Here is a 23,214-nt window from a genome sequence, read left to right as displayed (position 1 = left end):
ACCATAAAGAAGATTAGGGAGGCAGTTGTGTGTGATTAAATCTCAGGAGCACATATATTCACGATCATTATGAGGTATAAAAAGTGACCATTACAAATGTTCTTTTCATTATTTTGGGACAATTTATGCTGGGAACCTTGCTGCAGAGCTCTATGCCTCCAGGGAAGTTCTCCCTTCTTTTTGAAAATGTAACTTGGAATTGGTTGGGCAGAAAAATGATAAGAATAGTCTTTGCATAATTCTTCCTATTAAAAATTTCACATCTCAAATGTTTAATAGGATGCTGTTGAGAAGAAAAATTTAGATTCTGAAAAAAGATATCTTTGCAAGGTGCAAAACCCTCTCCAGAAATATCTCTGTAAAAAGTTGACACATACAATTTGTTTTCAAAAATATTAATCCTTCACATATGTACAGAATCACTTCCCCAAGCACAGAATACTGGTGTGCAGAGTTAGGCATACTAAATCAAACTAAGTGGGTTTAGCTTTGGCCAACTCCACATACAACTGTAGTCATGGCATTGGAATTTTAAATGTCAGGATCCAGAGAGTAGTTTATGTATACCTGAGGACCTGGGCATGATCCGTGAGATTTTTGAAATTATTTTTCTTCACTCATCTGTAGATTTTGATGCCATGTTTTTGAAAGTTCCTTAATTTCAGCAGCAAAGGAAATGTTTGCTGTTTGAGAAATACTACTCAAATGTCCTTTGCATCTATAGAACTGGTTGCGTGGGTCTTTCAATCCTATCGAAATATTTAAAATGAATATATGAAGCATCTGGGCTTCTGCTTTCTCCCCATTTCTGCTACTCTGTCCTTATTGCTTTATTTTATCTCTGTTTTGCAGTCATCCTCAGTGTCTGAATCCTTTTTCTTTGTCTGTCTCTCCCTTCCTTCCTCTTTTAATTTTCCGGTGCTTCAAAAGCTGCAGCACCTGCTTTTTGTTTTTGTTTGTCTCATTGCAGGATTTTCCCTAGTGACTTGATTGGTCTTGCCTGAATATGGACTGCATTCTCTGATGTGTTCATTTCACAAAGAGTACAGTAGGCTCAGGGAATCCCAAAGCAGTTAATTACTTACTCAGCCTAGGGGGCAAAAGTCACCCTCAGCTGTGCTTCCAAGCGTAGTAGAAATTGTAGTGAGATTTGACTGACATTATCATGCTGAGGGCATTTAATTACTGCACATGCATTTGTCATTCAACACTGCCATAAGTTTTAAGGCTGAACAGTTTGTGGTTTGGGTTTATGTTTTGTTTTGTCTTGCCTGGGTTATGTTTAGATAAGCACTTTTGGGAACAACTAGTAGTTCAGAATTCAGTATGCAGCTCCAACATTTGCTGAAGCTTCCAAACTCTTCCCCCTTCCCTGAGCAATGGATCGTTTCATAGAGTCCAGAGAGGAGGTTATATTGCTCACATATGCAGCTGGGAACATCAGCAACTAAGCTTTCTTGAGCACAAAGGTGGACTTCATGCTATATCATAATTTCCTCAGTCATGGTTAACTGTAGTGCTCTCCAATGAAGAAAGTGGAAGAATCAAAATGTGCAAAAGCGGATCTTTGAAATATTATGGGTGTAATACTGCCAAAGTTAAGCCTGGTTAAATCCCATTGATTTCAGTGAGACATTTTCTTAATGCTGCTGTTGGAGTGAAAGTCCTTATCTCCGTAAGCATTGGGTGAATAGATGAGTAGTACAGGACATGCTTTATACACGCAAGATCCAGATTCAATCACTACCATCTCCATGTATAGGATCTCAAGTAGCCTGTCAAGGGAAGATGGTTGATGGATAGTTGATGCCAGTAAAACTAGACAGTATTAAGCTAGATGGGTAAGACAGATTCATATATTCACTGAAATTAATAGATCTTGAAAGTGCTTAACTTTAATGATCTATGGCCATTTTTTACTTCCTTTATGTACAAATAGCATTCAGGTAAACATGAACATAACTTTTCCATAGTTTCCATTTCCATTGGTATAATTTTTATCTGTCTGGAAATTGGAATCTTATACAAGTTTCTGCCAAAAGACAGTAGTAGGCTCGCCCTGTGACTGTTCACTGGTCTGCATTTCTGTAACTTCAGTGCACTGACTCATTTCCCAGCAAATATTGCTTTGACACTTCCATGAGAACACTGTCATCTACCATCTAGTGCAGTCATCTCTTCATATTTATTCCCTGTCAGCTGTCTATCTGGTATTTGAACTATTTAGATAATTTGAAGATTGGAATCACAGTCTCCGCGGTTAGGCTGTGTTGCTATTTCCACTTTTTCATATCTCACTGATTAACATCAAATTAACTCATCATCTTGTACATAAGAAACATTAACTTGTTAAAATGTGATTATCTACCATTGCCAGACCATAGAAATTGTTCCTTGATTACATGTATGATTCTGCAATTTAACCATTTAACATAAATCTTTTTTGAAGATCTACCTTCTTGTGATGCCTTTGGCACAAATGTAACTTCATTGCTCATGTTGCCTCTGTTGCGTTTATCCTGCCAATTCCCCAGGGCCCTTTTCACTGTTGATGTCATTGATGCTAAGTTTTTAATTAATTACTACTTGCTTAGTTCTTCAGTCTAGTTTTAAAGTGGAGGTCTTTTTTCTTACAATAAATTTACCTATATTTCATTTTGTTATTCCCAATCTTGATAAAACAGGATATTTCAGTTTGTATTATTGAAGAAGAGGCGTTGGTTTTTATAGCACACTTTCTCTACCTTTAAAGAGTCTCAAAGGTGCTTTCAATCACTTTACCTTCCCATAACAGACACCTTGTGAAGTAGCTTGGCCTAAGAGAATTCTGAGAGAACTGTGACTAGCCTAAGGTCACCCACCAGGCTTTATGTGTAGGAGCAGGGAAAACAAACACAGCTCAACAGATGGGAGTCTACAGCTTATATGGAGTGGGGAATCAAACCCAGTTCTCCAGATTAGAGTCTGCTGCTCTTAACCACTATACTGTGGTGGAATATGGGTACATGAAGTCTTTAGCTTCCATATTAATGATTTTAGCATTTTCCCCATATCTGCACCATTTTGTGGAAGTTTCATTTTTTTGTTTTTAAAACACCTTTTTAAGTATCAAAAATTGATCGGAGAATGCTTATTCCCTATATAATACAACTCTCAATCATTATATTCATTTCTATACACTGTTAATTTAGACTTAATTCACCAAGTGACATTCCTCTAGTAGAAAATACTGTGTTTTCTAGCACATAAAGAGTAACCATCAACTTTGCCCTGATATTCCGATTTCAGAGTGAAAATACTGCTGCTTGAAGCAGTTTGCCAACTTTTAGTTTCAGCAATATTGCCTACCCTCCCAGCTGATTGCAGCTTGGAGGTGGTATTACCCTGTAAACAGGGGTCTCAGATCAGCTCTTAAGTGGATAGCTAGAATCCCTTTACTAATGGTCCAGGAAAGTTATGCACCTTGTTTTATTTTATTTCTTAAAATCAGCCTCTATCAAAGTTGGAAGTAGTAAATTAGGGTATATTGTCTAATCTGGGTGCCTGAAGGGAAACATTGCACAGCATTGTCGCAGCACTTCAAAGAGAGACCATGCTTGGGGAAAAGACAAAATACAGCTCAATCCCCCTCCTAAGGTAATAACAGTCACACAGTGAATTGTATTCAGCCTTCCACAAATAATAACAAGGCCTGCCTTATTGATTAAAATCAGATCCATCGATCCATCAGTGTCTGTTTGATAAATTTATTTCCCTCACTGTGGCCTTTTCCACACGCACAGCTTACCACAGATTTTCCCAGTGGTCACATCTGGTGACTTGGAAACGTTTTTTGTGAAATCATTCTGCATGCCTCCTTTCCCCCGATCATTTTTCTGCTTGTCTCTTCAGATGTATTTATTCCATGTGGGACTGCTGAAAATGTATTATTCCTAATGATGATGGGATGACATTAATGATGCAAAACCTTCTCCCTTTTTTCTGTTGCCCGGGTGCTCTAGGGTTACTGGGAAGCAGCAGTTCAAAAATGCCTCAGCCGCCATTTCTACCATTGAAAATTACCCACACAAAATGGAAGCAATCCCCCCTCCAAAAAAACCCCTCAACTGGAGCATGCACCATTACCGGAAGAAACAGAAAGGTGTAGCCTCCCCCCAACCCCCTTTCCCATTTTTTTTTGCCAATTACAGCTGCAGTAATGCACAATTGCTACTATGGCAGTCCCTTGTCAATTTCCTCCTGCAAAAAACAACTTCCCTTGTCAGTTTTACTGGTTCCCAATAGTGAACACAAATTGTTTCTTCACCTTATTGTTACATCACTAATATGATATGACAAAGATAATTTTTCAAAAATAAATGTCTTTCAAAAACAGAGGGGAAGGAGAAAATGCTGAAGGGAAGGCTGGGCATCTACACTGCGGGTGTGGGGTATCAATAAGGACCAGGTGTTTGGTGGAACGGAGAAATAAAGACTATTTCAACATGATTGCATTCTCAAGGGTAGCTGGCTCAGAAACAGAAAACATTGCGGTAAAAAACAACAGCAAAAGAAAGGGAAAACTTTTCCATAACCAAACAGAGGAAAAAAATTGTGGAATTAAAAGGGGAAAAAGCAGCGTTTAGCAGCGAGATACGTTGCAAACAAGTTGTGCAGAAAAGGTTTGTGAGTTCTTCCACAAACAATATTGAAATGGGCACCATATAATTAAGATCTTTCAGTACTGGAGTGAATTCACTACTGCCCCAGCAGCGACTCATTTATTTATTTATTTGATTCTTAGATAGTAAATGTACAATACTTTACACCCAGATAAATTTCCTATTGACGCTAATGGCACCAAATATTTTCATTACAAATGTTATCCGAATTACGCCTTTGTGTTTGATCAAACTAATTTATATCCATTCACATTCACAGTTGGTTGTAACTAATGTTGGAAAACCTGTTCCCCAAATGATATTCTGTGGCATTTTTCCTTAGTCCCCTCCTCCTGCCAGGCTAATTAATTTGAAATATCTTGCTACTACACTTCCTAAGCTTTTCTCTTCTGGGCTGCTTTGCTGTGTCCCTTGTGTAACCTTTACACAGTTGCTGCCAATTCTGCTTTCAAGCAGCCCTGTGGGGCTAGTCTGTCAAGAACTTTCATGACGACTGAGCAGCTGAATTAACTTTATTGATGTTTTTGCTGGAATAACTGTGGCCACTTGAAGAACCCCTATCAGAAAGGGCAGGTCATTAGCAGCAATGCAGATGCTTGAGGAAACAATCTGCAAATCCCAAAAGGTGCTATTCCAGTAAAAGTGGTTTAGGATGTTGGAAGAGACTGTGTTGATGGGCCTCTTATATTTCTGCTACTTCTAAAGCAGTTTTGTCATGCTGGTCCTTGACGAAAAGAAATGGTGGCACTGAACATTTAACACACTGGCCCTTTCCCCACTTACCTTTGACCACGTCTGGGTCACGGGGTCATCAAAAGGCGCCTTTTTGAGAAGCGCCAGGGATGCTGTGCGCTGAGGGAGCGTGAGAGCGGCAGCGTCGGGACGGCTGCATTGTCGCTGCCCCTGTAGTGGGGAGTGCCCCGGGACCCCGCGCTACTTGAGGAGAGTAGCGCGGGGCTTAAGGTAAGTGGGGAAAGGGCCACTGATACTTTGCAGCCCATATGTGCATTTACTGGCAATCAAAAGACCCACGACTACTGTTTTCCCTGCATATAACTTGGTACATTAATTATATATAATTGATATATTGACTATAACCTTTTTAAAATAACTGGGTATCTCTGAACATGTCTCTCTCCACTACTAGTGAACCTTAGGGCAGCTGTTGTGTATCAAGAGTAAGGAGAAGGGTTTCCCTCTTTGCCTTAATGCTCTTTCCTCAGCATTAAACACAGCAGGTCAGGGGAGAGAGTGAGATTGCCAAGGTGCCCAGGGGAAGATCAGCTTTTTCAACACCAACTTGCTAGGGCTGCTCTAGTCTAGGTTGATCCTTGAAATGAACAGGCAGTTGGACAAGATGATCTGTTTGGCCCCTTCCAACCCTGATTCTATAATTCCCTTCACCTCTGCAAGTGGGGTCATTAACAGCAGAACTCTGTTGTTCATTGAAGCCCTCCTCTCACTGTGTTTTCATGTGACCCCCAGGATTCTTCACTTGCTTCAATTTAATTTTTTAAGGGTGCGGAGTGTAGAGAATACTTCATAGAAATAATATAATACATTTTAAAGGGTTTTTGAAAAACCCTCCATGATATCCTCCAAGCCTTCTGAGCTGTGAGTTATCCTGTTTTTAAAAAACCTCTACCATTATGAGTAATGCTGGACAGGAATAGCACAATATCTTTTTTTAAAAAACACTTTTTGCAGATCCTCTGATGATCCCCTCCCTCTGTCTAAAAGTCAAGAGATTCTCTTGTGTTAACTTCTGCATGGAGCAAAATCAATTACACTTCAGACCTAAGGAACTGCTCATGCTGATAGCATTCTGCCAGGAACACACCGGGGTTTTTTTGTACAGGTTTGTGGAATGGACTGTTAAATGATTTGTGCAGAATGATATTCTGTGCAGAAACAGAGGGTGGTGTCATGTTGAAACATTTTTTTTAAAAAAAGCACTGGTTGGGTGACTGTATGTGGGAAATCCTTGGTGTGAAAGCAGCCCTTGAGAGTCTTCGAAGTATGTATAAACCACTAGTCTGTGGGTGATCCCTGTTTTGTTTGTTTTTCTTTTGGGGGATTTAAAAATGAAGTTCCTTATGAGAAGGAGCAATATGGGCGGGGGGGGGGGGATATACATTATTTCATCTAAACACTTGTAATATCCTAGAGTGGGGATTTTGATTGAGAGGAAATTTCCAAATTAAGAGGGAATTTAAGGATGGCAATGTGTGATGTGGACAGTTTTAACCCCTTATCTGCCTAAACATTAGTTCCAATCCAGATGCAAAGGTGACAACAAAAACTCTCAGGAGATTCATTCATACCTCCAAGGTCTGTTTGAAGAACTGAAATACATGATCCTCAGTGAACTGGAGCTTTGTTAAGAGATGAATTGGCTGCAGTTCAGTAGTAGGGAAGCTGTGTTATATGCAAAAGGTCCCACATTCAGTCTCTGGTGACCCAGTTAAAAACCTCAAGTAGTGAAAAATGATGTGAAAGAAGACCTCTACTTGAAACTATGGGGAATTGCTGCCGGTATGAATAGACAATACTAACGTTGCTCTAATTCACTAAAGGCAGCTTCATGTGTTCAGCTTGCTATTGTTCTGGGAAATAAGAAAGATAGAGCAGTGTTTTTAACTGGTGAAATATTTGATGCTGTCAGAAAACTGCTTCTGATTGAAGAAGAGCTATTTCCACCTGTGCACTCACAAGACTTAGCTTAACACAAGGTGGCAACTCCTTCTTTCCCTTTGTGACATCCCAAAATTAAACAGTGTGCTCTTCTTATATGTCAACTCATGTGATTAATCATTTCTTCATCCTTGCCATTGCTTTTACTTTTGTTTGGGCTTCTGCAGAAGCTGGATCTCTTATTTATCTTGCTGGCCATGCAAATATCTCAATGAACTAAGCCCTCAAATTGCATCCAAAATATATCATTAATTTTGATTAATTTTGCATGCCCAACTTCACCCTTTTTCCTCATTATTTCCCCACAGGCATAAATAACTCACGTTCTTTGTCAAAGGGGGATTTCTAGTGGCTGTGAGCTACGTTTTGATTTGAATAGCTTATAGAAAAATCAGAGAAAATAATGTTCTTATTTGCCTGAAGCTGGCACAAGCCAGATCTGTGGCATATAGCTATGTCAGGATTCAGTCCCAAGCATAAAATAAAGCTCTAGATGGATTCATTTATTCTATGTCCAAGATACATTTGTAACTGGAGGCAGGTTTTGCCAGAATGGAACAGTTGTTGCTCTAAATCAACTCATCTCATTATTTTTAAAAAGAACATGTCATATTTGACAGTTGGGAATCCTTGTGTGGTCTATATTTGATCCTATGTTCTCGAGAGTTTCTGATGTCCGCTAGGCAAGAATGTCATATTTTTAGTTACATACTGTGAGAATTTCTGCTGGCTTAATGTAAACTGGAAGCATGCAGAAAATGCTTATATATACAAGGAGCAAATCAGAAACTAATGTGGCTTTCACGGGATAATGTACACCAGTGAACATGTTTCTTCTCTAGGATGATCAGGTCCCACCAGTAACTAAGCCACAAAGACTCTTCATGCACTATAGCAGAAGTGTCATTGTCACTGAAAAACGCTTCCACATTTCAGAGGCTGCATAGAGATTCCATAGTTTATACTGTTTTCTAAGTTGGGGAAATAATCTATAAAACACAAACTGATTTTCTTCTTAAATTTTCCTCTGTAGTGCTAAGAAGTAATATGTCTCACCCATACTATTTTTCAAATGTGTGTAGATGTTGTTATGATTAATAAAATACAAACTCATTTTAAAAGCACTGCTGAATTCATAATAGCATTTTGTAGCTTTTCTCAATTGGTTGATGCTAATAGACAACTACTATCATGTGGGGGTTCCATGCAATTATTTGATGTTAAAAAGGGTTCCTCTTACTCAAGAAGGTCGGAAACTACTGACCTCATCTCTTTGTGCAGTGCTCTCTAGTGGCAGTAGTGCTTAAATAGCCGATATCACATCTTGTTTCTGCATAACAGAATGCACAGTGAAGCACATCATACAAACCTAAAGTATTAAAATTTTGTAACGAACACCATAATACCCTGTGAAGATCTGGTAGACTATATGAGACTTCAACTACTTGTCAGTGATAATTCTGCCCTACTAACATTCAGCTGCTAAACCTTGCCACCTTTTGGACCATCAGATGCTATCTAATCTTTTAGAAAAATAGTGATTATTTTTTCCAGCCTGGCTACCTTCTTGTCGGGAAGAGAACTGCATCATCTGCCAAAAGAATATCCTGAACTGTATTGACTGAAGATTGTATAGTATACCTCTGAGGCTGTTTCCTGCCTCTATGTGGTGTGCTCCACTGTGATAGGTAGTTCCTGATGTCCTTCATGCTCCCTTTTTTGCAGGAGTCTTTTATCCCAACCTGATTTATCAGTTCCAAATGCTTTTAGCTATTTGACTTTACAATGTTTGACTTGGTGCAAATGGCTAACCCCCCCCCCCCCCCCCCTATATTTCTGGTTGCTCAGGAGTTTTGGTGCAAGCTGAAATTTTGCTCCTTATCCAGTCTAATGTCTTGAGCAATCCTAAAAACAGTTTGGGATATATTATATTAAAGTAGACCATGGGGCTAGCGGGAGAGATTTTTCCTGCTTGCACAAAGGTCTACAGCACATAAGGAGATTCATTTGATGGATCCAAGTTGCAGTTTGAATGCAAATCAGAACTGAAAATCATGGTTTGGTCATGGTGTATAATTCTGGTTGTGAGAGCATACAAATTGTAGTTTGCCTATTTGGATGTACTGGCAAGTTTGGGTTCTCTGAAAGAGAAGAAGGGCATGAGAGGACAGGAAGTGGAAATGAGAAGAGTAGAAGAGCAGGAAGCTTGGTTATGAATGGCAAATCATGGTTATGAATGGCAAGTCATTAATGAACCCAGCATAGGCCTTGCCTTTGATTTGTACATGAGCCATAAATGTACATTTTATTAAACATGGACACTTTCCACTAGTGTTAAGACAGAACTGTACAATAGAAGATTCTGATCCTAGTTTTGACAATATGATTGAACAGCTTATTTGGTAGGTATTCCGTTTGGCAGATGAGGAACCATTTAGGTAGATCATAACAAATCTCAGAATGACATGTTAAATAAGGAGTTATATGTACTACTGTCATTTGTACAATTGAAAATGCACATTGGAGAGATCTATGCTCCTCTAAGGAGGTGATTGTTACCATTCTGTGCAGTTAACTGGATGAAATAGAGTTTCTGCTAAGGGTAATATATTTTTCCACCTGGAGCTCTTTGTTGGGTACATAAAGAAAGCGGAAAATAAATAGCACCCGGCAGTTCTGTTCAAAAGTAGTGCTATCAGTGTGTGAATACTTTCCTTCATGACTGCTAAACTAGCCTACCATACAGTATATTTTACAGTATCTAATCTGTAGCCTTTCCATTTCAACAGAACTTTATTTACTTGTTTGGTTATTTATTTACATACTTATTTGTTTCATTTGTATGCCACCCTTCCCCTTATGGGCTCAAGGCGACTTCCAATATATCATAAATACAATACAATTAAATGTTAAAACCAACAATCTACTCTAACCATAAAATAAAACTAGATGGTGATTAAAAGCTCACATCAACTAAATATAATATGTTCCTATTTGTCAAATACAACAGAATAGGAGCCCTGCCCATCCCACCCCAAGCATCCCCATTCCACCCTCCCCAACCCCAATACTCACCTTCCAATTCTCCCCACCCCAAACCACATCTTCCACCCTTCCCCACCTTAAGTCACACCTTTCAACCCTCCTGCCACTCCAAGCCTCACCATTGGTGCAGTGGGGGTGTGGCAGAAGCATTCCTGGGCATGGAGCCGAAATTGGTTGGTTTCCACCCTGGGTTTGCAGCAGTGGTGGAATTCAAATAATTTAATAACAAGTTCCAGTGGTAGGATTCAAATAATTTAACAACTAGTTTTTTACAAGCACCATTTTAACAACCAGTTCTGCCAAAGTGGTGCGAACCTGCTGAATCCCACCACAGGTTTGCAGCCATTTATGCCACGGCCTGATCCATGGACTTATGCCATTGTTTAAGTCCATTGAGCACTGTGGAGAGTGTTGCACCACTGTGCCTTCTCTCTGCCCACTAGTGCCCTGAGGAGATTTTCCCTCCAATAATTCCAACTGTCATGCATGCTTTGCCTGAGCAGCCCTTTGGTCTCTTAATATAGTGAAGCACAAATGTGACTGTAGCAATATTTCTTTATTTCTGTTCACTTTGTGTTCTCCCACCTTTATATTTATAATAAACCATAAAAATGTTCTTCAACTGCCCTGCTGGGCACTTCACAGTCAGGCAGAGAAAACCGCTCTGAGGGAACACGAAAATATCCCCTTTTCCTTCTGCCAGAAAATGAAAACCAGGCACCAGAGGGTCTTTAAAGTAAAATGATGGAATAAGAAGATTTTATTTACATGAACCAAAAAAATGATTTGGTAAAGGAATAAATATTAATAAACAAGAGGCTGGTATTGAGTGGTTCTTATGAACAAGTAGTTACAGTATCTCTCATTGTAAGTGCTACAAGATTGGCTCAGGTCACTAGCTTATTGTCTTCAAGAACTTACATTCAATTTATTTTAATAGATATAAAAATACCAGTTTTGTGACATTGTATTCAGTTGGTCTTACTATTTGGTTGAAAGAACTTTATTTCAAAAACAGTTTCTAAAAACGCTAACTTAATCTAGACAATCATCACCATTGTATATGTCTAGCCCACACATTGCTTCAAAGAGCAGAAATTCCAGCTATCCCTCAGGAAGCTAATTTCTCTCTTTATCTCTATATTAAAAATCCCACACTCTCATAAGCCTCATTGCTTAGTATCTGAGGCCCTTTCCTCACAAGCCAATAAAAGCCGGGGAAAGGCGGGTTATATGAACCCACCCTCGTCCCGGCCCCTTCACACAGCTGGCAGACCCATGGACAGCCAGTGCGTTGGCTGGGGTGCCCACCTTCGCACGAAGGCGCTTTTGTTTTCCTGCCTGCCTTTCCCTCCCCCCGCTTGCCTGTGAATTGCAGCTTCGCAAGCAGGCAGGACGAACCCCCTGGGCCATGATACAGCCCATTTCCCCTGCGTGGCTCTGCAGATGGGAGCCAGAGAAGGGTTTTCAAGAATTGTGTTATATGCAATTCTCTTGTTTTAACGCGGCTCACAGCTGCAGCCGTGTGCTTGGCCATAGCTGCGAACCGCGTTAAAACAAAAGAATTGCACATAACACAATTGCCAAAAAACCTCCTCCTAAAATTCTATTACTTAAAAGGAGGACAACTGATTCCCCCATCCTTAAAATTTACAAAGGGAAAATAATTGCTCAAAAAAATTGCCAAAAAAACCGGGTAGAGGGGGGGGGGAATGCAGAGCAGATCTGCGTTAGGATCAGGATCCGTGCGAAGTGTCCTCCCAACCCGGGTTTTTTACCAGTGTTATCCTGGTTTATTTGGCACGTGCAGAAAGGGCCTGAGTGGGGTTTCTCTCAAACAACCAAACCACCCGTGTGTTAATTTAGTGTTGCTGTTGTTTTTGTTTTTACCAGGGACGTTAGTACAGATTCTCCTTTTAATCTGGCCCTCCAGTCCCTCAAACAGAGTAGTTTAGCCCAATCTGCACACACCCGTTCACTTTGGCACTCTGATTAGTATTCCCTCAAAATCTCCATACACAGCCCTTAGAATTTTGCCTTTCGCAACCAGCCAATCACAACTCCTTGTGTCTGCAGTCCACTTGCAGGAAGTAAGACTAAGTGTTGGTAATCATCACAGAGGGCTTTCTGGCTGCAGGGGGTTGGGGGGGGGGTGTTGTCCTCTGTGCGCTGCCAGAAAGGCCTCTGGACCTTTCTGGCTGGGGCATGGATTGGGCTGTTAGAGTTAAACTATTAGTCATAAACACAGGAAAACTTTTACTTTGACCGAATTTAATGTTCTACCCTCTGGTCTTTTGGAATGATGATATTATGGTGTACCGAACTACATTAACTACAGTCTTATTTACTTTATGCAAATACCCTCCTGAACAGTCCTTTTTCACATTCTGCAGAATGATAGGAAATTACCACATAGGTGAAGTTTACAGTTCTATGTAATCGTCTCAGAAAGTTGGTAGTATATCTAGCAGCACAGTGAATTTTGTTTTGATTCATTGCCTATGAAGGTTGAATCACTTCCTGCCTTTGCTGCTGCTTTCTAAAATATATTGGAAAAATATCACTAGCAAAGACAAAAGTGTATATATTCCCATATTTCTATATGTAGAGTTTTAGAAAGATGAGAGATTCTCACCAAGGAAAAGAGTACTGTAACAGAAATTGTGGAGGTGGTACGAATTTGCCAGCTGGCACAAACCTCTCCCCTACCAGACGGATCCATTAATAACTCTAGTATAGTATTGTATTCAGTCAGACTCTGCTGGAACACATGATTGGCATATTTAATTATTCTAAATGAAGAACGTGTGAGCCAGATATTTCCTTGGATACAGAAATCATGAGCATCGTTTTTGCAAGATAAGAAAGACACTGTCCCAAATAACTTAGTTCCATTTCATTAGTAAAAGATGACTTGAGCCAAGACCTTGCCTTATAGATTATTCATGAAGCAGTCTGTGGATCAAAGCAATATTTTAATGACATTGTTAGTCTTTGGACTTCTAATTCATTTCAGTCTGGGGCACAGGTGACTTTTTGAGAGGTACATTTAACACATGTAAGTTGCTATTGTTGGATGCAGAATTAAGAAGAACATTGAAACTCTATTGTCTGAGGCAGTGGTACATAACTGGTGGTACGCATACCACCATGGGGACACAGAACTACTCTTTGTAGGCTTCAGGGTTTTCATAACATATGTGTAGGAGCATAACATAGAGAAGCTTGCTGGTGACCATGAACCAGTTACAAATTCTCAGCCTAACCTACCTCAGAGGGCTATTATGAGAAGAGGAGAATGCTTGGGTTTCCCATTGTGGAGAAACTTGGGGTATAAATTAAGGGTTAGCTTGGATGAGTAACTCTGCATAGCAGAGCATGATCATTGTTGGTTTCAGTATGATGATACATTCTATAGTATCATCATAATTTAATTCAAAATCTTTTAGTGCATATTAATAGTTTTGAAATGGCAATACTCTGGGGGGGGGGGGAGTCCTCCTTAAAATGGATATATCATATTTGAAAATTTGAGCCATTATCCAGATTTATTGAATGCTAGCGGGGCCCGGCCACGCGTTGCTGTGGCAATTGTCCTTCTCATCACAGTCTGCAACCCACACAGATGTCCATGCAGGTCCAATGATTCCCAACATAGCCTTTTGGGGTGGTCAAATGGAATCCCTCTTTCCCTTTTCAATTCACATTGTTATATGGTGGTGTCTTGTTTTTTTAGTATAAGGTAACCCTTTCCATTCCACAACGGAACTGTCCAGAGTGTGAATCTCGCTTTCCATGGGGCTGGTTGACACGCATGGTCCTGGCTTAGGTAAGGCAGAACTGGGGCAAGGAGGCTATCCCAGTCAGGCAGCAGAGGCAGGGTGGTGAGGCGCTCAGATTGAGGCCAGCTCCCTGGGTTCTTAAAGGGCCACATGCAAAAGAAGCGGAGCCAGTAGTGTTGGTTCGCCCCCACCCCGCAGATTTTCTTAGAAGAAAAAGGCAAACTCCAGCTCGCTTTTAGTAAAAGAGAGCTGTGGCGAATGTGAAAATTTGGGGGCGATCCGTCCAGCCGTTTCAGCGTTAGGGCATCAGTAACAAAAACTCTGTTAGCTTTTTATATATATAAGATGTACAGATTAGAAAGGAATAAAAAGACAAATAGTAAGAACACTATTCATTTTTAATTGATGTCAGTTTAGCTTTGATTTACAGAATGCAATTGTTTTCCTTTAACTCATTTTAAACTTTTTGAAATATTTGTTGCGTAATTGTTTATCCTTATTTTGTATCGTTTTTCATGTTGACTTCAGAATGTACTGGAAAGCCTTTATTTCCATAATTTTTTAAAAAAATCAAAATGTATCTCTTAAAGTATGGCAGATGTTGACAATATACTTACTTGTATTGCTGTGCAAGTAAAGGTTTTTGCTGTTGATGTTGTTACTTGAGAAATTCAGTGTGCATCCCAGCTTAATAATGGACTGAACTGACAAGTCAGCCTTAGTTTCTTAGGTGTAATGTGGGAATACATACAGCTTATCCAAACTAGGAGTCAGCGGGGCCGCGGCATCTGCCTTGCCACCTTCAAAAGGGCTTCTTGGCAGCATGGGGAGCAGGGGAAAGCTTAAATCGTTCTCACCACTGAAAAGCCCCATACAGCTGACAGGATATATGCCACCAAAAGGCAGGCATAAGTCCTAGGGCTAGTGTACCGCGCTACCACCCCTGAATCCCAGGAGGGAGCCAATTAAAGTCAGCTCCGCTCCTGGGAACGTCCCAGCCTGCCCCCTCCCATGCTGGTATCCAAGGGGGACAACAATGCAGCCCCGCTGTAGTCCAGACATCCGGGTTCTGCAGCAGTGGAGCTATTTGACGGCGGCCACTGGCACGTCTCCCCCTTGGTCAAGGTAAGTGCCCCAGGGAAAGCAAATGTGCCGGCACAAGGGCGCTCCACTCCCTCAAGCCCTTTTGACACCCCCTTTTGGATGGAGCTCTAAACCTGCTTTATTAGGTTGTATTAAAAATTAATAAAGAACTACAAAGAACAGCCTATTTCCGATTTTATTTTAAATTAATGTGAGTCCATAGGTTAATGAAATTAAACTGAACAGAAAATGAAGAGCCAAGCTGTTAATCAAAATATGTGTTCCTTTCTGATAAATTGACAATATGCTACTGAATTAAATGACAAAATTTCCCTTTTAAACTGTTTTCCAGCCTAGCTTTGCACCCGGATAAAACCCTGGTTGCCACAGGGCAGGTTGGGAAGGACCCTTACATTTGCATCTGGGATTCCTACAGTGTGCAGACTGTTTCTATTCTGAAAGATGCACATACCCATGGGGTTGCCTGCTTGGGTTTTGATTCAGATGGCCAGGTATGTATATTTCTATTTGTGCTTGCACATGCACACGTATGTACACAGTCACACATCTTTCCCTCATTAGATTGTTAGTAGATTAAAAGCACAGCAATTACTCTGTTGCAGAGGATCCAGGCTTGTTACTTCAAAGTATTACTTCAGTTGTGCAATGGGGAGGAGGTAATATGTTTTCCCATAATTCAAATTAAAACAAGATGAAACTAATAATGAAGGAATGGAAATGTACTCAGCCATAAATAATTCCTCTCCACCCATTAGCTTTCTTTAACCACTGATCTATCTGTGTGCCTTTCTCTTTTTATCTCATTCTCTCTGAGTAAGTAACTTGCACACACAACTCAAGAAGCATGACCCTACAGGCTGATATCTCCTGTTTCATAGAATCATCGAGTGGAAGAGACCTCAAGGGCCATCAAGTCCAATCCCTTACAGTTGATCATAGTTGAGCATCCTTTGGCATGTTTTAGAGGATTTAATTGTTTATTTCTTTGTTTATTTTGCTTCATTTGTATCATGCCTTTCTCTCCACGAGGGGCTCCAAGTGACTTGCATCATTCTCCTCTCATCCCCTTTATTCTTATAACAACCCTGTGTGGTAGCAAATAATGATTTGCTGTTTCATGAACAAGCTGTCTGTCCCCTTTTCCACCCTCTTCCACTCATGCACAACTCAATAATTAAAGATTTTTGCATTCACAGAAAGCCAGAGTTTGCACGAGCCATGAGCCATTGTGTTTTATCTTCCATACAAACCTGGTTTAATTGTAACTGTGCACCATTAATGGTTCTCCATTCTTTGTTGCCTCAAAGGGCAGAGGAAGAGGGGGCCTCGGCTTGCTGATCAAAAAACCTTACAGTATTTATTCTGCTCATTTGCCTACTCTTAGTCCCTTCCCTCAGTGCAAACTCTTCTTACTTCTGCACTGAAACAGGCTTCTGTCCCTTTAATCTTTGCTGAAGTAAACAAAATGTTTCCTTTTATATGATTATGACAATGAACAAAATCAGTTCTGTTGTTCATCTCTGTCTTGAACACTAGTCATATGTGGGCCCACAAGAAGGAAATTAAAGGTTAATCTGATTTATTTGCTTGACAGTGTATAGCTCTTCACAAGCCAGGAAATGAAAGAAGCAGCCAGCAGGGTAAATAATTTGAAGTGTATTCTATAATATTCTTTTTGTGTGTGTGTAGCTGAAGGTTGTTGCTTAGGCCTAAGAAGAATTCAACAGGAATTAAACTCTTCAACAATTCCTCTTCCTAAAAATTATGATTGTGTGAGAAAGTGAGCTAAATTTTTAACAGAGAATACTCAGCAGTTTAACCAAAATACTATTCACAGAATTCTTTAGGGGTACCATGATGTTTTGTTTAAATATTTATATGTATAAATAGGGTGTGTGTGTGAGATTTTTCACTGACGATTGTTGAAAAACATGAGGGAAAATTTGTTTTCTAAATTGTGTGAAGGGCTTCATTTTTCATTCTTTATTATCAACATTAAAGAAGTGAATACAAAATACTTGAGGTGCATGTGTGTCACAGGCAGGAGCTACTTATAATGCTTATGTAACCCAACATAGGGTTTAAGAGGGATATTATCTTTAATGGGAAAGGAGTTCAAGTCTGACAGTGTGATCCCACCTTGTGACCCATACCATTCACCAGACTAACAACAAAGAAACTTTAAATCTGTTCTCTGTTCATTATAACAATAATGTGCAAGACAACAATGAAATATAGTGAAACAATGCAGAAACAATAGTCAACATGTAATAGTTCTGGCCTGTTGTGCAAAACAGACTAGCAGAGTCTCAGTCCTTTACAGTTCTCTCTAGCTGTGTCCTGTGGCACTGTTGATGGACTTGCAGCTTTGCTGTTCTTTGCTGAGCCCTCTCTCCTGGTTATCAAGCCTTCAAGGGTAGCCCTCAACTATACAAAAACAGTTCATAATAACAGAACTCTGTAAAGTAGGCTGGCTCAAGTCACAGCCCTCTAACAGATCTCAGGGGATTGGTTTATATAATACCCATTTATAACAGGAAACCAAAATACAAACTAATAGTCAATCAGGATAAATACAGTGTTCCCTTCTCAACATTTAATACAACATTTCATATATGCAAATATAGTTCATAATAACAGAACTCTGTGAAGTACACCGGCTCCAGCCACAGGCCTCTAACAGGTCTGAGGGAATTGGAGCCCTTTCTCCCTTATATGGAAAATCTGAGCTCTTCCCCCCCCCCCCCATTGGACCCTGGGTTACACTTACATCGTTTTTTGACCCAAAAAACTCCTCTACCGTTTCTATATAAATAACTAGAGGACTGAAGCAGCCTAGAGACAAGAGGGCCTGTTCAAATTTGGATTTACATTGTTTTGGAGGGGAACTGGAGGTGACATTTGAAAGTGTAATTTCAAGAGGAGCATCCTTAAACTGCCTAGCACACATGAAATTTGAATGAAAAAAATATGATGAGGTTGGGGGGAAAATACGATGAGGCTCCTATCTAAGGTTGCCAACCTCCTGGTGAGGGCTGGAGATCTTGTTGAATTCAAATAACTTGAATTCAACAAATAACTTATTTATTGAAAATAAATACACAAATAACTTATTTATTGAAAATATTTATTCCACTTCTTTTGAAGAAAATGGCTGGTTTTGGAATGTGAAGTGCATGACACTGTACTTTACCATGATCCCTTCTCTCCCAGGTTCCACCCTCAAATCTTCAGGTATTTCTGAAGTAGAAGTTGGCAACCCTATTCTTATGAAAGTATCGGCCTAGATTCCATCTAAAACTTCAATGTACGAAAATATTATTCCCCCTCCTCTCTCTGCTACCCCAAATCCCTTTTGAATTGTTACTCCTGGGAACTGTGAAGCAGCATAAAGGGGGAGTTGGAGGGAAGGCACGGAGTAGGGGGTGGGGTGGGTGGGGGTCGGTAAATTAAAATTGTACGTGCAGATGTTTTCAGTGGGATATGACCCTGCAAGCAGAACCATGCTGAGTCACCATTTCTCAATATTATTTCTGTTTTATAGAGAAGGAGAAAATTAATTCCTTTACTGGAAAATCACCATCTTTATTCTTTGCTCTTCTAAGTGCCTATATTCAATGCTATATTTTATCCTTATCCAAAATCACTTTTGGATAACCTTTACACCTAGGGTAAGTGCTTCAATTTCTGCCTCTGTAGCAGCATATGGCTTTGCCATATTGCCCCACTGAAATTGGCAGGGATAGCTCACTCCCCAAGGAGCTGAGTTCTGATGATCAAAGTCAGTTAAGCTGATCCTGTTAATGTTGCCTCACTGGTGGTTGGCAAAGCATTGAACAGCTTTAAAATCACCGCAGTAGACAATTTGCAGGCTGCAGCCAACTGGAGGGCAATCGTTTCCAAAAATGAAAGGTAAGAGTATGCCACTATCATGGAGAGCAGGGAGCATTTGTTAAAACAGAAAGACCTGCATTTTGCTTAGATGAATGGTTTTGATGGGCTATTGACTCCAGTTTGTTTTCACAGAGCCTTATTCCAGAAATTACTAATAAATAAATTAATCAATAGATGTCCAGCATGGTTCTTTTGATCATAGGGTTTTCAAGGAAAGGGCTGGTCAGAAGTTGCCTTCTTTTGTGCAGTACTAACCAGGGTTAGCTGTAGTGGCACTGCTGTTGTCTATGAAAGATCTTCTGCCAGTGTCTCCTTCCTCTACTGCTTCTGAATGCAGGAAAAGTTGAAAGCAGCAGGAAAAGAAGAAAACCCAACATGAGATTGATCGACTCTATAAAGGAAGCCACAGCCCCTCAGTTTGCGAGACCTGATAAAGGCTGTTAACGATTGGACATTTTGGAGGACATTGATTCATAGGGTCGCCATGAATCAGAAGTGACTTGATGGCACTTCATACACACACGTGGTTATTTTAGAGTCTGATCCCAAGGACATGTTCATCAAGTGCTACTCTGCAAGTGAAAGGCTCATCAAAAACATCACTTGCACATTGAAAAGCAGGTTTCAAGTCCAGTATCACCTTGAAGACCAACAAGATTTCCAGGGTATAAGTTTCAAGAGTCAAAGCTTCCTTCATCTTTTCCTTTAAAGCTTGAAAGCTCATACCCTGGAATACTTGCTGTGGCTATACTGGGCTCAACTCTTGCTCTTTTACTGCAGGCCAGTATGACTACCCACCTGAAACAAACTTTTATATTGTTTCACGTCACCTGAAATGCAATTATTTTTCAGTCAGTTCACACATTTGTTTGTTCATGAGTAGCAATCCAATGAAGAAAAATCTCAAAAGCTACGTTCATGCGTGATCTACAGGCATGCTCACTGCAGTTCCAAGAGCATTAGCACAGCTATAGTGAAAACGCAGCAGCATGTCCAGTAATGCACGATGAGCAAAGTGTTAGAAATTGAGTCCCCATATGAATGTTTTAAGCATTGTGCTGGTAAGGCAAGAATTATTAATTATGTTTATTGTTGTAACCTATAACTTAAAGCAGTTCTGAAGGTCAAATGGACAAATCTCAAGCATTATAGTGAATGCAGTCTATTCCGGAAGAAGGAAGCATTCGAGTTTTAAGCATATGGTATGCTATAACAGTGTTTGATGTCTTGTGTTCATCTTTAGCATCCTTTGTGCACATGGTTGGCTGTAATGAGTGGTTCTTCAGTTAACGAGGCTATTCTTTATTTCTTTCAGCGCTTAGCTTCAGTAGGACTGGATGCCAAAAATACAATCTGCATATGGGACTGGAAAAGAGGAAAACTGCTTGCAACAGCTACTGGCCACTCGGATAGGGTAATCAGCTAAAGAGTTTGCTATATATTTTCGCTTTCATTTCTCATCTATTTCTTGTAGCAGTTCAATCCAATTAAACGATCAGTCTTTTTTCTATGAATCTACTGTTGTGAAAATCTAATGATTAAAACTGGTCTGTGAAATTATTGTGTGAAGATAATATTATGAAAGAGGATCAAATAGAAATGTGGGAAAGATTAACTGATAAATTGACTGGCATAAGTACTTCATACATAAGTAGTGATTAAAACACTTTCATTTCTTTATGTGGGCAATACTCTCTCTCTGGCATTAAAGATGCGTTGTTATTTAGATCAGCAGTTTTAAAACTCTGATTTTAGGAATGCTGGTTTCATTATAGATCTTCTGTCCAGTCTCATATTGGTAACTGTGCATGTATAGGTCTGCCTTGAACAGTTTTCAAGCTTTTATACTCCAGGGGGCACTAGACCCTTCCCTGGGTCTGTTGCAACTGTTTCCCAATCCAACAGTCACATGGCTAATGATCTAGCGCCCCATCACTCAATTGTTCACCTCTGATGGAATAGGTTGTTCTTGCTGTTCATAGTTGTGAACTTATTTCTGGTTGTTTCTTTAGAATATTGTTTTGTATGTGGGAGAAAGCATTCATGTTAGCCGACTTCTTGAATCTGAAACAGCCTGTGCCAGTTAAGCCTCCATCTGTGATATTGATTAAGAAGGCACTGTTGGTGCTGACCAAGGAGGCAGATCACAGAAGATCTAGGTCCTCCTCAGTTCCAAGGAGGCTGTAGGAACTGCCAAGACATCGATGAGCAAGACTAAACACAAAGATCGGTCTAAGTCTGCTCATAAGTCTTCATCAGAAAGGTCGTTGCTGAGTTTAGAACCAAGGGCTCCTGAAACAGAGGTGGCTCTAATGTCACTGCCTAGGACCCCATCAGTGTGTTTGGTGTTTCCAATTACTGTGCTTTCTGATTGGGAGGTTAAATCAAAATCAATGGTGCTCCAAGCACTGAGGCTCTGTTGTTTGGGATTGCCTGCTGTGGATCACTGGCAGATAAGTAGGCCACCAGGATCATGGTCTTGCTGTAGGTCTCATGCATGTCTTCAAGAATGGAGTAGTTTTGTTACATTACAATCAAATTCAATTAACTGTTCAACTGGAGTATCACTGGTTCTGGCAACCATTATTGCTTAGCAGATTTTGTTTGATTGTTTGATTCAGATGAGGAGCACATGGCCGGTTCTGACTGATCCAACTCTGGGTAAGAAGGTTATTGAAGCTTGTGCTATACCCCACCATAAATTTTGAGACTCCATATGGAGCAGATGTTGAGGATGGCCAAGTATTTGGAAATTGATATCTCTACCTGTCAGAAGCTAAAAGATTGGATTCTGACACAGTTGTACTCTGATTCTCCTGGCATGGTTGCTTTCCCTATTTTGGATGAGTTTTTTGGAGATGGATCAAGGGTGCTTTGGAGGAGATTTGCCCTCTATGACCAGCAGGGGTTTTATTCCAGATTCTTTCTAATCCAAAAGAAAGATGGAGGGAATAGAGCTATTTTGGATTTAAGAGGTGTTAACATTTAAAAGTTCAGAATGGTTTCTTTGTTATTTGTATTGCAATTATTAAAGAAAGGTTTGTGGTTTTCAGTCATGGATCTGAAGGATGTTTATTTCCATGTGGGTATACATCACAAATATAGGAGGTTTCTTAGATTTCTCTGTGATGGAAGGGTGTACCAATACATGGTTCTGCCTTTTGATTTGGCAACAGCCCCTCATGTATTCTCAAAATGCATGGCACCTATAGTTGCTTTTCTAAGACTGAGCTGTTGTATGCAGTATTCGTATTTAGATTATTGATTAGTATTTACACTGCCGAGAGAGCATCTCTTCACAGATGTAGTTTTCATTATTTGTATGTGTGAGGATTTGGAGCACGGCTATTAAAGCAATGATTAACAGGTCCAAGGTCAATCACTTTCAATTGGCAGTGCTTGTTGGGACTTATGGCCCCTGCTATGGCGGTTTGCCATTAGCCCTTTCATGAGGCCCCTTCAGCTTTGGTTTGTGGGGGTTATAGGCAATTTGCACATTGTATTTATAATATATTTGCAGTGCCAAAAACAATGATCAGGTTGCTTTCTAGTCAGACAAAGGATACCTTCCCATTTATAGGAGCCCCATTTGGTCTTTTTTCACATGAAACAGTGGTTATCTCTGATGCATCAAAGGTGGCTTGGGTGGAGGTGGGGGATCACTATAAAAGGGACATTGGTTCAGGGTAAATGGCTGCCACCAGAGAAGGGATGTCACATTAATTTTCTCAAGCTCAGAGCTATTAGATATCTTGCAGATATCTTGTAGGGAAGGGCAGTGCAAGTCCAAACACACATCTCAACAAGCAGGGTGGCAAGGCCTCCTACTGTATGTTGTGGGAAGCTATGGCTGTATAGGAAGAAGCATAGGAGAACAAGGTGGCCTTGCAGACTAGCCTTGCAGACTATTCATATTGCAGGTTGCAACAATGTGGAGACAGACCAGCTGAGCAGGGTGATGCACATTACAGGACCAATGCATGCACTCTATTTTTGTGGAGTGGAGATTTCCCAGGTAGATCTGTTTCCAGAGT

At 40.2% G+C, this 23,214-nt stretch overlaps 1 protein-coding gene across 9 annotated transcripts in view; it reads left to right on the top strand.

Moving 5' to 3' along the window:
- EML6 (EMAP like 6) overlaps positions 1-23,214 on the top strand; it is a 174,983-nt gene that overhangs the window by 31,754 nt on the left and 120,015 nt on the right. For 8 of the 9 annotated variants that reach the window (XM_048518594.1, XM_048518623.1, XM_048518616.1 and 5 more), the window contains exons 3-4: positions 15,618-15,777; positions 20,496-20,594. In XM_048518594.1, the coding sequence (XP_048374551.1) occupies positions 15,618-15,777; positions 20,496-20,594 (259 nt within the window). The remainder of the gene's footprint in view (positions 1-15,617; positions 15,778-20,495; positions 20,595-23,214) is intronic. The other variant, XM_048518631.1, reaches the window with a different exon arrangement.

The sequence above is a fragment of the Sphaerodactylus townsendi genome, linkage group LG01 (assembly GCF_021028975.2).
Source record: "Sphaerodactylus townsendi isolate TG3544 linkage group LG01, MPM_Stown_v2.3, whole genome shotgun sequence".
Taxonomy (NCBI): Eukaryota; Metazoa; Chordata; class Lepidosauria; order Squamata; family Sphaerodactylidae; genus Sphaerodactylus; species Sphaerodactylus townsendi.
The sequence above is the reverse complement of the archived record's forward strand: the minus strand, read 5'-3'. Positions and strand labels throughout refer to the sequence as shown.